The sequence below is a fragment of the Zonotrichia albicollis genome, chromosome 20 (genome assembly GCF_047830755.1).
Source record: "Zonotrichia albicollis isolate bZonAlb1 chromosome 20, bZonAlb1.hap1, whole genome shotgun sequence".
Classification (NCBI taxonomy): domain Eukaryota; kingdom Metazoa; phylum Chordata; class Aves; order Passeriformes; family Passerellidae; genus Zonotrichia; species Zonotrichia albicollis.
This window is the reverse complement of record NC_133838.1, coordinates 8,476,189-8,492,265: the sequence shown is the minus strand read 5'-3', so window position 1 is coordinate 8,492,265 and position 16,077 is coordinate 8,476,189. Positions and strand designations below refer to the sequence as shown.

At 52.1% G+C, this 16,077-nt stretch overlaps 1 protein-coding gene across 2 annotated transcripts in view; it reads right to left on the bottom strand.

Annotated features, from left to right (window-relative positions):
• Positions 1-15,622, bottom strand: part of EPHA10 (EPH receptor A10) — a 33,888-nt gene extending 18,266 nt beyond the window's left edge. The window contains exons 1-5 of one of the 2 annotated variants that reach the window (XM_074555582.1): positions 15,441-15,622; positions 14,360-14,424; positions 11,864-12,533; positions 3,475-3,630; positions 1,975-2,316 (exon numbers count right to left, since the gene is read on the bottom strand). In XM_074555582.1, the coding sequence (XP_074411683.1) occupies positions 1,975-2,316; positions 3,475-3,630; positions 11,864-12,533; positions 14,360-14,424; positions 15,441-15,567 (1,360 nt within the window). In that variant the 5' untranslated portion in view covers positions 15,568-15,622. The remainder of the gene's footprint in view (positions 1-1,974; positions 2,317-3,474; positions 3,631-11,863; positions 12,534-14,359; positions 14,425-15,440) is intronic. The other variant, XM_074555583.1, reaches the window with a different exon arrangement.
• Between the last annotated feature and the right edge of the window lie 455 nt (positions 15,623-16,077).

The window sequence follows — 16,077 nt, the reverse complement described above, 5'->3', positions numbered from 1 at the left end:
GCAACGTGCACAAAAAAGCACTTGATCAAGTGGTGGGGAAATTATTTCTAACAAGATCAAAGTTTAATCTCTTCAGATGAAATTGTTGGCCGCTTCCTGCCAAGAGGTACCTGAGGATCATCTGTCTCCATTAAGTGTGGCTTGGGAAAGGGTTTTCATGCAAATAAATAATGTAACTGCAGAGGAAGGGACAAGGACACGACAAGCCAGAGCTGACTGTCCTTCAGCAGAGCCAACAGCACAGGAGGGACCTGACTGTCCTTTGGCACAGACAACACCTCAGGAGGGACTCCTGAGCCAATCCCTCTGTCCACAGGATGGGCACTCACTTCCCTTTACCTGAGGGAACAGAAATGCCAAACTGGAAGTGGAAAGGGACAGTTACAGTAAGAATTGTGTCACAAACCAGCACAGGATAGAGAGAGGAAATCAATTTTTTTGTTTCTGAAGGATAGCCAACATTTGAATTATCTATTTTAAGGAGGATTTTCTGATGAATGGGCTGTAAATGCTGCTTCATCAAAGGGGGTTTTATGATTTATAAATTCAAACTGCAGCCAGATCTCAGAGCAGACTTGTCCCTTCACAGCCCAGGCTGTCACCAGGCTCACTCCTTGTGTAGGAGAGATGGGGGTAGGAGGGTGGGGATGGACAGAGAGCAGAGATCTCTGCAGCCAGGGCTGGGAACTTGTGGTTTATTGCAAAGGGCCTGGGTGCAGGGCCCTGCTGGAAGCTGCCAGCCACAGCTCAGAGCAGGGCCCAGAGAAGAAAGGGGGACAGAGGGTGAGAGGGCGAGGTTCCCATTACAATACAATAAATCTTCTTCTGTGCTGAATATTCTAATTCTCACTAACCAATCTAGTACAAGACACAAATCCTATAGCATTTATATACATCCTATAAGAATCATTACATTCCCATACTGTTGTTACATTTTAAACCCTAAAAACTCCTCTTTGGGTCCCTTCTGCCAAGCTGGCAGGGTCTGCTCTGAGCCTTGGGCCTGTCTGCAAGTAGAGGGGATTGTTTGATCCAAAGGGGATCACCTTCAGCTGGCCATGCCATTGTTTTCCAGTTGTTCAGTAACTGAGGGATCTCAAAGCTTGCTTTCATTTCAATCTCACTTATAGTTTCCATATTCTCACAATCTTTTGCCAGGCAATCATATTTATAAGGCTTTCCTGTTTCATCTTCCCCAACAACACCTTGCCTCCCAGAGAAGTGTCAAACACAACATGCCAGAGCAAAGCAGCCACAGGGGCACAAAGCAGCAAGCTGTCCCCATCTGTGCTCTTGCACTGTGATTTCAGGGTTTACCCCAGAACCTCGGGTCCCTCCCCTGATGATTCCCTCCCAGGTGTGTCAGTCACCTCTCCTTTCCCCTCCCAGGTGTGTCAGTCACCTCTCCTTTCCCCTCCCAGCACTGTCCCTCACTCCTGCAATTCCAGAAGGCATCGAGTGACTGGCAGATCCAAAGGATGCCCTCTACCCCTGGGGGCATTGGGCCATCCAGGTGTCCTTTGTCCCTTTGTCCCTCCCCTCCTGTCCCTGCTTGGTGGCTCCCTGCCCCTTCCCTGCCCCTCTCCCCGGGGTTCAAAGGAGCAGCAACCACGGGCTCAGGGAGTTCTGCTGGAGCTGGTGCTGCATTCAGAGGCCTGTGGGCCAGAATAAAGCTCTGCATCCAAACCCTCCATCAGAACCGACTCCTTTCCTTCACCATCGCCTCAAAGCTTCTCTGCCAGAGGGAAACCTGAGGAGCAGCCCCTGTTATGGGGGGAAGCTCCATCCCAGCACCACCAGAGCTCCTGCAGGCCTGGCCTTGTCCCCACGGGCCCAGCTGCAGCACCCAGGCAGCCCAAAGTGTCTGTGGGGTGAAACACCACAGTGCTGCTGTTTGGTTCAGCGGCAAGGCCAGACAAGCTCAAGCACATCCCATCCAGCTATATTGGTAATTATTCCAACAGTGTCACCTACCTGTGTGCCCAGTGGACACGTTGACCTCAGCATACTGTTGCCCTCCCAGCGGGCTGACAGCCGAGACGCCGTTCAGCGCCAGCACGCGGATGGTGTAGGTGACGTGGGGCAGCAGGTTCAGCAGCGTGGCCGTGCGCTCCACCAGCCCCGTCTGCTGTGGCACGAAGCCCACGCTGGTGCCACACTGCTGGCAGTGCCCTGGTGGCCCTGCAGGGCAGCGGGCACACCACAGGCTGTAGGTGAGGTCGCTGCGGCCGCCCGCGTCGGCCGGGGCGCTCCAGTGCAGCACCAGCGAGCTCTGGCGCAGGCTGTACACCAGGTTCCGGGGGGCTGAGGGGGGGCCTGCAAGGAAAACAGGGTCAGGGCACAGGTGTTGGGGTAAACATATAGGAATGTGCTCTCTGTTGGTGGAGTGACTGAATTATTCTGTCTGCTTCAAAAAGGATAAAGCCCACAAGTTCCTCTCACAGTTTGGACCTTGGAGACTTCACCTCAGACCTGGGGCTGCCCAATTGGACAGAGGCCATGAGCTCCCACTTAGCTAATTCAACAAAGGAAATAATCACTTTTGTGGGGTGTTTTAGCGGGAGCAAGAATCTCTTGCCCCTGCAAAACCTGGCTCAGTTTTTCTCTCTAAGAGCTTTGTTATTTTGCCTTTTATTAAACCTTTTTCTGTTTCCAACACTGCCTCAGAAGCCATGCTGCTAATTTTATGCTGTTCAGGGTAGCTGAGCTGTCTCAGGTGTGATGGGTTTCTCTGAGAGCTCATAAGACCTGGCTCAAAGAATAACACATCACAAACCTAAAGGTTCTGTATGGGAGCAGCAGAGCAGGCACTGGGGGTAGAGCACAGGGGGACAGTCCTGGACAGCCACAGGCAGGGGTGGCACGAGGGGACAGGGAGGTCCTGGATATCCAGGGGTGGTACAAAGGGACACACAGGTCCTGGACAGCCAGGGGTGGCACGAGGGGACACAGAGGCACAGTGGGATGTGGGACAGAGGATGCCAGCTGCAGGGGTGTGTGTGCACCACCAGCCACAGCTCACAGTGTGCATGAGGAGCACCTGGCTGGATCCAGCACCTCCCTGAGCAGCACCAGCCCTTGGAGCTCACTCCTGGTCAGACACTGCCCAGCCATGCTCAGCAGACATGGAGGGTTCCTCATCCCTGTGCTGCCAGCTGGACAGCATCCATCACCAGAGCAGCTGGAGTCCAGTCCAATTAACCAGAGGCTATTTAATTAAAACCTGTGAATTATGGTGCCTAAATGACAGTGCCCCAGTTTATCAGGGAGTCTGTGAGCCTGACTGCACATCTGCCTCACCAGTCTGGGTTGTAGGGACACCCCCTCCACCTCCTCCATCCCCACCCCAGCACAGACTGAGGTGAGCACACAGAGCAGGCAGGCACAGCCCTGGGCACTGCAGGACAGACAGGGTGTCTGGACAGACAGACAGACAGACAGACAGAGTGCCTGGGCAGACAGACAGAGACGTACGTGTGCAGGAGGCAGATGGTGGGTCTGAAGGAGACCTGGAGTAATTTGTCTGGCACAAACAGAAGGTGGAGGCTTCCTCATGTGTGAAGCTGTGCTCAGGGCATGGAGAACACAGAGGGAGTCGGAGGGAGAGCTTGTAAAACCCTGGAAGGCAAGCTGAAAGAGAGAGAGGCTGTTAAGGGGAGAGCCACACAAATATTGACATGTCTGATGAGTGCATTTCCCTGATTTCTGGAGCCTCCTTTGCAGACACCACCCTCTAAGCTGATTTCCCTGAGCACCTGCATGATCCTGGCACCAACAAAGAAAGATGTCCCTTGGTTTTACCCATTTGGGTTCTGTAGCTCTGCACTGACTTTCACAGTAATGTCATTCCCTATCTAGGGTGCTAGATAAACCAGGAAAAAATAGCAAATGTTAAAACTACTCCCAAAATTTCCAGTTCCCTCTTTAGAGCTGAGAAGCCAAATCAGAACTAGTAGTGTATTCACAGAATGGAGACAGAGTGTGGTTTTTCCTTTAGTTAGGCAGCACTGACCACCACACAGGGCAGAAATATCACTGCATGAGACAGGAAAATCAATCCTGTTGACAAACATGATGGGATCCAACACTAAACCCAGACCTCATCCCTCAGATGTGCCTGTCACACAAATCTGACATCTCATGGCAGCCTCCTTTGCTGTCCCTGGCCAGCAGACACCACCCTCTAAGCTGCTTTTCCTGAGCACCTGCATGATCCTGGCACCAACAAAGAAAGATTCCCTTCGTTTTACCCATTTGGGTTCTGTAGCTCTGCACTGACTTTCATAATAAATGTCATTCCCTATCTAGGGTGCTAGATAAACCAGGAAAAAATAGCAAATGTTGAAATTACTCCCAAAATTTCCAGCTCCCTCTTCAGAGCTGAGAAGCCAAATCAGAACTAGTAGTGTATTCATAGAATGGAGACAGAGTGTGGTTTTTCCTTTAGTTAGGCAGCACTGACCACCACAGAGGGCAGAAATACAGGGCAGAAATATCACTGCATCAGACAGGAAAATCTATCCTGTCTACAAACATGATGAGATCCAACACTAAACCCAGACCCCATCCCTCAGATGTGCCTGTCACACAAATCTGACATCTCATGGCAGGAAACTGAACATTCCCAATTAGAAGTGTCTTTCAGAATAGCCCACCCTGTTTTCTAACAGCCACAAGTAAGTTTACAGAAGTGCCTGACATTAATGACACCACAAAATGCTCCAATTCGCGTGGCCCAGGAGCAGGCACCACATGTGAGTATGTTCCACAAGGAGCTATGAGCTTTATTTGCTTTTTTTTTTTTTATCTTGGCCGTCCAAAACTTGCCCTTGAAAAGAACAAAAGTGCCCCCAGCACATGTGATGCATCATGTGTGTGTCTCTGTTTCTTTTTTCAGACAAACTCCCACCTTCTTCCACCTCATCCTACGAGTGTTTTTCTTGGTCTCCAGCTGGTTTAGGTGTCCCTGTCGTTTCACACTGCTTATTTCTGCAGTGGGTATGTGACAGCTCTTTGGGGGATCAGGTCATCAATTTATAGAATGAAATTCTCTTTTTTTTGTACACTGCTTTCTATCCTGTTCCTGGTCCTCTGGTGCTACCACAACTAAATTATTAAACAATGAAATTCAATAACTGTCTTAGAGCCAAAGAGAAGCAGTCAGATGGGTCAGATGGATCAAGTGCCTCTCTCCAGCTCCACCATGCTGACCACAGGAGCTCCTCAGGAGGGGAGGATCACATTTAGGATCCTGTCACTGCCAAGGAGAGCACATTCCCCCTCTGTAACACTGCCTGCACACTGCCAAACCAGCAGCACTCATTTGTGAGGCAGCTTGGCTAATTACCCAGCATTGGGCAACCTTGGGAAAGGCTTCTCTTAGCACCAGGGTGTTTTTGGAAAGAGCAACGTCCTCTCTCATTCCCAGCCTGTGCCATGGGGAAAGCAGGGGTAACTGAGGATGCAGACCTAGAAAATGTATGGTTTCCCACTCCAGTGGCACAGCACAGCTTTCCATTCCCCTTCCCAGTGAAGTCCTACCAGCAGCAGTGCTGTGTGTGCCAGCATGAATTAATAACAGCTGCAGCCTCACTCAAAATGCCTATACAGGCATTTATAATTAACACTACAACTGGGTTGTCTTCCAAAATCAATTCCTTTCCAGTTTTGGTCCTGGAATTGTATTTGACAAAGTTCATCTGCTTTAATGTGTGTTAATTTTCTCTGTTGAAGCAGACATTCATAAAAATGCTCTTTAGGAAAGCCACAGCTGGGCAAACAGGCAGCCAGCACTGGGGGTGCCACAGCAGGAACCAGCACAGCACCACAGGCAGCCTGACAGCCCAAATCCCTCCCAGCAAGGGCAGACTGGGAGCACTGAGCCCTTCCAGCACTCAAACCTGCAATGTCACCACTGTCATCCAAATTGTTCCCAATGCATCTCTCACAGGAGCTCCTGCTGACCCCTCACTGGCACAGCCCTACTCCATCTATCCAAATCCCATTATCAAGTCACTGTTTATTATGTTCCAAACATTTCATCAGTGCTTCAGAGGCAAAGCACAGGGGAGAGGAGGGGACAGCAGCCCCAAGGAGGGACAGATGCTGCCAGCAGTGCCCATGGACAAGGACACCCTGCCCAAACCAGCCAGGGCACCCTGTGTAAATCACTGACAGAGCTTCAGAGCTGCACTGAGGTGGTCAAAGAGCCTTGCTGAAAACATCCTTGGGTGGCAGAGAGGCTCCTGCCCCTCCATGCTGAGTTTGAGGTCTCACCTTGCCTTAGTGCACCAGCAGTGATCAATAATGCAGGCAGAGAGGAGGGACAGCACTCGTGTCCAGTCTCTGTGCCTCTGTGAGAGGGACAAAGCCGGCATGAGGAGCAATCAATGCAAGCACTGAGTCAGGCTCTTCTCACCTTGCTCCCATGTCTGCCAGGATGGGAACTTTAGGCTGCACCACCCCAGAGAATCCAAAAGCCTTCCACACAGTTTGGAGGTTTTAGATAACTGGTTTGCAACAAGCGGCCTATGGTCCAACACGTTGCCAGCAATTCTGACACCTCTAGACAATGATACTCTGTAATTTTTGTCCCTGTTAAATAATTTGTGGAGTACTAAAAAGAAAACCTGAGTCCAAGGGTAAGATCCTTGTGCATCCCCAACAAGGAACTCTTAACAGCAGAAATTAAATTTAGTGATTTAGCCCAGAAGAAACAGTCTGGAAATATCTAAGAGAGTGCATTTGATGAATCCAGCCAGGACTGACAGAACCTCATTGTGCTATTTATGCCAGAATGTTCCTCAAGGACACACTGAAGCAGGCACATCCTCTGAGCCAAGTGCAATTCACTGCTGTGTTCTCAGCTCCATAATGCAGCCACCAAGCAGCTCCTGGTGAAGGACTGGCTGACCAGTCAGACAGACAGAAGGACAGCCCTGCTGAGCACTCTGAGCTCACACAAACCCCCTCAGCTGTGGGCAGGACACATCCCCTCTGGATTTCAACAGCCCATCCAACACGTTATCCATGATATCCATGACCTTAACCTCACAGGAATCCTGCAAACAACTTGTGATGCTTGTAATTGTCAGAGCAGCTTGCTCTGAAATTAAATGTCACGGAACGATTTGTGTGTGGATCTGTCACGACTTCCAAAGGCAGAATTATTTCAGACACACTGTGAGTAGCAAGGGAACGTGCAATCCCAAAGGATGGACACCTCCATGGCTGGACATTACTGCAGAGACACTCTTTTTGCTGCTCCATGTGCATAGCTGGTGGGCAGCACCCAACACCCAGCTGATCTCACCTTATAACCCTCCCTCAATGTTCCCAGCTCCAGAATTCATCTGGAATTTCCTCTAGTTCCACACAACAGCAAAAATGAAAGACTCATTTGACTCTTTTTGCTGCTCAATGTGTGTGGCTGGTGGGCAGCACCCAACACCCAGCTGATCCAATCCCTCACAACCTCCCCTCAACATGTCCAGCTCCACAATTCCTCTGGAATTTCCTCCAGTTCCACACAACTGCAAAAATGAGAGACTCATTCTGCTGCTCCATGTGTGTCGCTGGTGGGCAACAGCACCCAACACCCAGCTGATCCCATCCCTCACAACCTCCCCTCAACATGCCCAAATCCAGAATTCCTCTGGAATTTCCTCTGGAATTTCCTCTAGTTCCACACAGCAGCAAGCACAGGGTCTGACTGTGGGATGCCTGTGGCTGCATCTGTGATGAAAGCAAAACCTGGTGCTCTGTGCAACTTGCAGAGCTCCAGGAGGAAAAACAAATGTATGCATAATCCTCCAGCATCAGTCAGCAGATAAAGAACACTCCAGGAGCACTTACAGGTTTGTAAGCTAATGTATAAAAGATGAAACAAATCAAAAGCTCCAAGTGCTGTACACTTGGATCCATCTTTTTTCTATTTAAACAGAAAAGCAGACCTCAGGCTTCAGGAGGTATCTTTGCAGTAAATGACAAAATATTGTCAAAAATTTCTCTAACTTTCAATTGAACTATTTCTTTTCCACCTAAGGACACTGCAGTGACACAATGCTGTGGTGGGACACATCCAATGGACAGAAGAGCATCTGACTCACCCCACATCCCACTCCCACCCTAAACCTCTGCTTTCTCCCTAAGAGAAATACAAATAAATCTTCCTTGTGTCTTGTCCATAGCAGGCTGAATTCAACATGCTGCTCAAAAATCCACCCAGTGATGCAGACAAGGAGGGGGAATTTCTGTTATTCCCCATTTCAAACAGCACCTGTGGACAAGGCTGGCACTGAAGCCTCCTGTGTGAGGTTTTAAAGAGATGAGCAACCCTCATCTCTTTAAAAGGTCACTTAAAAATCCTGACAAAGCACCAGAAACTATTCCAACTCTAAAACTGTTTCCAGTGATGTCATTCCCATGTAGCCAAGGGACAGGGACACTAATTAGACCATCATTGACCAGACCAAGCTGGGCTCCAGGTGCTGGTGGGGGCAGCAGAGCATGGGACACAGCAGCAGGGCAGAGCTGGCTCCTGCCAGGACTGTCAGAAATGGAGGAAAATGAATTGAGGAGGAAACTCTGCCAGAGCACAAATTTACTGTTTCTGTCAAAGAAGAGTGGCTGGCTGCTATTTTTGGTAACTGGCCTCCATCATATTAATGCAATGTCTGGTTTAAGTTGTCTTATTTGCAGCAAATCTGGCTGGTAAATATTAACCTTGAGCTTTGTTGAAATTCTCCTTGCAGATATTACCAGGGATTGGATAGAAAAGAGGAAGCAGAAGGAGACAACTTTGAATGAAAATGTCAGGCAGATCCCCCACATCAGGGCTTCATTTACACAAAACAACCAGCACAAAGGGGCTGCAGCTCACACCTGACAAAATTAATGGCAAAAAGAAATCAAAGCTGAGAAGACAAGTGAAAACAAAACAGGGATGGGCAAGGGATCATCCACAGAGCACAGAACTGCCCAATTGCCTGCTGTGCATCTGCTGGGAATGGGTTTTATGGTCAGAGGAAGCACAGAGCAGCAGCTGGCTGCAGAGATACATCAGGCAAGACAAGTCTGAGTGTATTTTCAGTGACAAACTCTCCTCTTCTTCGTGGGTGGATGTTAAACAGACACTAAAGTTGTGCAGTCCCACCCCAGAGATGGCTGCACTCCACCAAACAGAAAAACAATTCATCAGAAACATGCAAACTTGTCAGTGGTGCAGGACAGAAGGTTGGACATGGGAAGGCTCAGCTTTCCTGCAGCCAGAATTAGCAGAGTCAGAAATCCTATTGTCCTTTTTGTCATCTCTCCTAATTTCAGAGTGAGGACACAAACCTTCTCTTGGTACAGAATGCTCTCAGTAATTCAATCAGGGTTACAGGGACACCAGCTCTGCCACCAAGGTTAAACACCTTCAGCAGTTCACCTCCTGCTTCCTCCACTGCTGTCACCTCCACAGTCCTGCTGTCACCACAGTCCCGCTGCCACCACTACAGTCCTGTTGTCACCTCCACAGTCCTGCTGCCACCACCACAGTCCTGCTGTCACCACCACAGTCCTGCTGCCACCACAGTCCTGCTGTCACCACTACAGTCCTGCTGCCACCACCACAGTCCTGCTGTCACCTTCACAGCCGTACTGTCACCACCACAGTCCTCCTGTCACCTCCACAGTCCTGCTGCCACCACAGTCCTGCTGCCACCACCTCAGTCCTGCTGCCACCACCACAGTCCTGCTGTCACCTCCACAGTACTGCTGTCACCACCACAGTCCTGCTGTCCCCTCCACAGTACTGCTGTCACCACCACAGTCCTGCTGCCACCACAGTCCTGTAACTGTCCTGCTGTCACCTCCACAGTCCTGCTGTCACCTCCCCTGTCCTGCTGCCACCACCACAGTCCTGCTGTCACCACCTCCACAGTCCTGCTGCCACCACCACCCTGGCCCCCATGCCACCCCACAGGCGCCAGCAAAGCCCCCACCATCCCCAGTCCACCGCCCAGACCTCTCAGGCCCACAAAACCTGTAAAATAACCTGTGACCAAGAGGTTTCATGCAGGATTCACACCCTCAGAGCCCTCCAAAGCCTGCACAGGATCACAGAGGTGGTGCCAGGTGTGTTGTGCCATCACCTGGTTTAGCACCCCCAAACTCCCAAAGCATCCCCCTGCCTCCAGCTCAAGGGCTTTTGTCCTCATTGAAGAATTTCTACAGCCCAGGCAGCTTTTATCAGGAATCTTTTCAAGCTATTCACTTAGCACTATGCTAATGCAGGGCTGCAAACAAACCCAAAACTTTCAACCCTTAAAAACTATTTTCTGATATTTGACCAGACATCAGACGCTGCTCCACAGAGAATGACTAATGACCTGCTTTCTGTGAGAGGGGAGAGAAACTTAATTATGTCCATTAAATTACTTCAAATATTTTTCCTCAGAGAATATGAATTATTTAAACTCAACACAGAGAAACCTGAAACATTAGCAAAAGCCTTCTGGGACTCACTATGTAAATCCCCACTCCAAACAGATGTGGGAAGCGTGGCAAGCTGCCATGCAGCCACTGAAGCAATCAACAGCACTGAGATTTCAATTTGATAGCTTTAATAAGGTCTTCTTAAGGAGAAGCCACTGCCCAGAGCACTGGGAAGGGCATCCCACCAGCCTGGAGGGAGGCAGCACCACCAGTGAGAAGGCTGGAGGTGCTCCTGGAGGGCAGAAAGCTCAATCTCCTCCTACACCTCCTGCCTCCAGTGCGGGGAACTCCAATGCCTGGGACTTTTAGCTGTTTTCTTCTCAATCTGTTTGTGAGGTGAAAAGGGACATCCAAGGTATCATCTGGACAGCAAAGGATCTTTTCAGATGTGTTTTACTGAAGAATTCACCTCCTCCCCCAGGTCCTAGCTGGCAAGAAGGTGCCCAGGGGTGGCATTATCCCAGCAATTCTCTCCATTCAGAGGCTGCACACTCTGAGGAAGAGTATGGCAGCCAGCATCCCACACCTGGCTCTGACCTGCCTTTGAAAGATGGAAATGGTCAGAGCCCCAGGTTCATTAGTGGGATGCCTTGTTAAGGCAGAGGGTGCATCCATTTGTGCAGCTGCCCTTAAACACAACCTTGTGAGCTGTACAGTCACCAAATCATTAAACCGTGTCCAAAGCGTATCAATAGGGATATTAATGTTCTAGAGTAATTTTAACATTACAGATAAAGCTGTGGGAAATGCCTGACAGCATCCTGAGCTCTGACACGTCTGCCTAACCAGCACTATGCTGCAGAGCAGCCCCATGCCCTCCAAACAAACCTCTGGTGCTTCACTGGGGAGCTGCCATCACCCAAACAAAAAAAAGACAATTCCACTGATCCAAATATCCAATATCCTTTTATCCAAACTGTGCTCAGGCACCAGAGAGCTCTGGCAGCAGTCCTCAGCCCACCAAATCCACTCTGCTAGGTCTGCAGAGCAGCCCCATGCCCTCCAAACAAAGCTCTGGTGCTTCACTGGGGAGCTGCCACCACCCAAACAAAGAAAAGACAATTCCACTGATCCAAATATCCAGTATCCAATATCCTTCTATCCAAATTGTGGTCAGGCACCAGAGAGCTCTGGCAGCAGTTCTCAGCCCACCAAACCCTCTCTGATGCATCTGCAGAGCAGCTCCGTACCCTCCAAACAAACCTCTGGTGCTTCACTGGGGAGCTGCCATCACCCAAACAAACATATTGCCGCAAAAGACAATTCCATTTATCCAAATATCCAATATCCATTTATCCAAACTGTGCTCAGGCACCAGAGAGCTCTGGCAGCAGCATGGACTGACACACACAAAACCTTCCAGGACACCAATGGCAACTTTTACCTCTGCATGCCCCGTCCTTCTCCTCGAAGCCAGGGCTGCACATGCACTTCCCGATGGGCACCAGCCACTCTCCCTCTGCGCTGCAGTGCATCCGAGGGGGATTATCCACATCCACCTCAGCATGGGCCACACAGGTGCCCTGCACCTCCACCAGCGTCACAAAGGCCGTCTCTGCCACCGTGTCGGGGAACAGCGCCAGGTTCTGCACCGTGCTCAGACACTTCTTGTAGTAAACTCGCACGGAGACCAGCGCCACGCAGGCCCCCACATCCTGGAAGCCCAGGTGGAAGCCTCTCTTGCTCAGGTGCCCAATCTCCCTGAGCTCAGTGTTGAGCTTCATCTTGCGCTCGCCCAGGTCACCCTGCGTGAAGCTCTCGTCGGCAGCGATGGTGTCGATCTTGGTGTGCTTCCCCTCGTGGACGCTCCAGCCCAGGTCGGAGTCAGACTCCACGTAGTACAGGTTGAAGGTCTCCTTGCAGGTGCTGGTCACGCCAGGGATGCTGTTGCAGTCCCTCAGGGTGAACTTGAGCTCGATGAAGATCCTCTGGCCATCGCGCCGGGCGATCCAGCCCGTCTGCAGCCAGTTGTTCTGGTTGGGCTCCATCACGTTGCACACCTGGTACGTGCGGATGGGCTTGTAGGTCTCATCCACGCCGCTGATCTCTTCCCACTGGGGACAGAACACAAAGCTTGGGAGCTGCCCCAGCAGAGACACACCAACCAGCAGAAATGTCACTGCCACCCCTCCCCACCATTATGCTGTAGGCACCAAACCCAGCAGCTACTCCACCCAACCAACACCTGAGCTCTCCACAGAGGTGCAAATGTCAAAACACAACCAGAAAGGCAGCAGGTCTTGGAAAACAAAGCTTGGTTCTGGACATATCACCTGCTAAGGAACTTGAGCCTTCATCTCCCACACATTCCTCAGATTTTCTGTCCCTGGAAGTCCTCAGCCCACCAAACCCACCAGCTGCTCTTGGACCACCCAACACCTGCTCTTGGACCACCCAACACCTGAGCTCTCCACAGAGGTATAAATGTGAAAATGCAACCAGAAAGGCAGCACTGGGAGCAGATCTTGGAAAACAAAGCTTGGTTCTGGACACATCATTTGCTAAGGAGCCAGAGCCTTCATCTCCCACACACTCCTCAGATTTTCTGTCCCTGGGAAGGTGCTGTAGGCACTGGAAGTCCTCAGCCCACCAAACCCACCAGCTGCTCTTGGACCACCTAACACTTGAACTCTCCACACAGGTACAGATGTGAAAATGCAACCAGAAAGGCACCAGGTCTTGGAAAATAAAACCTGATTCTGGACACACTCTCTGCTGAGGAGCCAGAGCCTTCATTTCCAACACACTCCTCAGATTTTCCATCCCTGGGAAAATGCATCCACACAGTGTAATGCTGGATGGGGTTGGGCCACCCAGAGAAATCCAAGATTTCCAAGAAATCCATCTCTAATCCGTCTCTAAGGACACCAGTCACACCATCACATAAGAATGTCAAACACCTTCACGAACAGCAGCAGCTTCTCTGCCAGGAGAAGTTTTAGCTGCAACAGGGCAAATCCTCCAATCCTGCAAGTGAAACAGGGTTTCCCCAAAGCTATCAGCAGAGATTCTGATCAGTGAAATGATGATGATTCAACCCTCACAGCCTGAATGACAACCTGGCAATTTCCCAGAGCAATCTTTTCTGGGGGTAAATTTATGCAAAACAGTCAAAACATACCCAGAACAGAGTTTCATCTGCAAACAAACAGCTGTGCCACACATGACTCCAGACCTATCACTCTTCCCTCTGAACACTTAATTTCCATTTAGGAAAATGAACCCAAAGCTGCAAGGAGCACAACTCCAAGCTCACTGAAAGTGGCTTTAGACCAACACCAGCAGCAAAGCCAGGGGCTGATGAAATAAATATTACATTGCACAGCTCCCAGTGACCTCCCCAGGCACAGCCCTGGGATTCCAAGGGCTGGACTGACCCTTGGTACTCATGCTGGTATGCAAACCACAGCACAAACCTTAACGATCCAGTGTTTATTGGCTTGTTTTAGCAGTGTAAAATCCCTTTTGTCTTTTAGTAGTGTAAAAGCCAAGGTATTTTCCAGCAGCCTCCTGCATTGGGGAAGGAACTCAATGAGGTTTGATTATTACTAATTGTAGGTCTTGCAGGTTCCTGCAAAGTTGAGTCAGGCTGAATGCCCACCAGTGTTCCCCCTGATGTTTATTGTTTTTTGGCTTGTTTTAGTAGTGTTAAATCCCATTTTGAGGAGGGACCTCACTCCTCGTTCTGCTGCCAGAGGCTCCTGGCAGTGATTATGCCAAGCTACCTATAGACCCTGACTGAGGAGGTCCCGAGGCTGCCAGCCCCACCCCAGCTCTGTGTAAGCAAAGCTCTCACAGGCAGGACTTGAAATGCTGCTGAGCATTTGACCCTTCCACCCTCCCCAATGGTGCAGAGGGACAGTCCCACCCCTGTGCTTACCCCGTTGGATGGGTGAGAGGTCCAGCCCAGCTCCGCCTGTGATTCCTTGGAGTCCAGCAGGACAACTGCAGGCAAGACAGCGTATTAGGAAAACCACCGACACAGGAAATGCTGGTTCAAAAAATGCTGGTAAAACCCACCGTGTCCATGCATTGGGAAGCTCAGTGCCATGCTGTGCCAGGGCTCCAGCAGCCATGGCATCACCGTGTGAGCAGGGAGCTGTCACTGCACAGCCAGAACAACCCCGCAGGTGCCTGATCAATGCCCTAAGGACTGTGCAACCCCAGGGACACACAGACAGCACTGCCACTGTACCCTCACCACAGACAGCACTGTACCATCACCACAGACAGCACTGCCACTGTGCCATGCCCACAGCGTGCGGATGCTGGACCCGAAAGGCACCAGCAGCTGCTTTGAAAGAGGGATTTCCCTGGCAAACACCACCCTTCTCCCACAAAACTGCCAATTCTGTCTTTGACAGGAAAAGCTATCTCCCTCAGTTCACAGCTTCACGATCCTTCCACAGCCAGCAAACAGCCACAGCCCCGGAGCGGCAGGTTGAGCCTCGGGCTCAGACACCGGGAACGAGGGGCGCGGCGGCGCATCCCCGGCCGGCACATCCCTGACACCGCTCCGGAACGCTCCGGGACGCTCCTCTCGCCTCCAGGACCAGCGGGCTCCGTCCGTGGCAGCGCAGTCCCCGCGAACGCGGACCCCAAGCTCGAACCGTGTCACGGCACTGGCAGCGCGCTGCCTCGTTCCCCCGGTGACCGCGGGGACTGGGACACCCCGCGCTGACCCGGTCACTCCACGAGGACTCGTCCGTCCTCTCTCGCTCCTCCGGCAGAACCCCGAGCCCCGGAGAGCGGCGGCACATCCGCCCCACAACCGGTCCGGCCATCCCCGGAGCGACCCCAGCGCCGAGCCGAGCCGGCCGCTCCCGGTACCGCAACCCGCTGCGCGACCCGCCGCGGGCAACCAAAGCCGGCGCCGATGCGCCGAGGGGACACGGCGGTGACGGAGCACCGGGGACACGGCGCCGGAGCACCGGGAGGCGCTGCCGCCACGCCCGGCTCACCCTGCTCGGCGGCGGCGCGGGGCAGCACGGGCAGTACCGGCAGCACGGGCAGCAGCGGCAGCAGTGGCAGCAGCAGCGGCAGAGGCAGCAGCACCGGCAGCAGCAGCAGCGGCAGCGCCGTCTCCATGGCGCCGCGACTCCGCGCCCCGCGCCGCCGCTGCGCGCCAACCGCGGCCGCCGGGGCGGGGCCTCGACACGGGCAGCCAATGGGAGACAAGGGCGGGGCGAAAGGGGGCGTGGTCAGAGCGGGAGGGCGGTGACTCCGGTGCCGGCTGAGGGTGGGCGGCCCCCGTGAGGGCTCGGGCTCGGTCGCCGGCTTCGGGCTCGGTCACCGGGCTGGCTCCTGAGGGAACGCGCGGCCGTGCTGAGCTTTGCGCTGCTGGAACTGCTGCCCTCGCTGCTGACGAGATGCTGCGGTCGCAATCAGCAGCGCTTTGCCCCCCTCATGCCCTCAGAGCCCGGGAGAGCAGCGGGGCAGTCTCATCCCTGCCCTGGCTGCAGGCGATGTCCGGGAATATCGGTTTTATCGAGCCTTTCTGTCTTGAAATTTTATTCCCGGCTTCGTGTCGAGGTCCTCCAAGCCCAGCAGCTGCTGTGAAAGCAAAAATGCCGAGAGAGAAACGACAGAAAGGCAGCC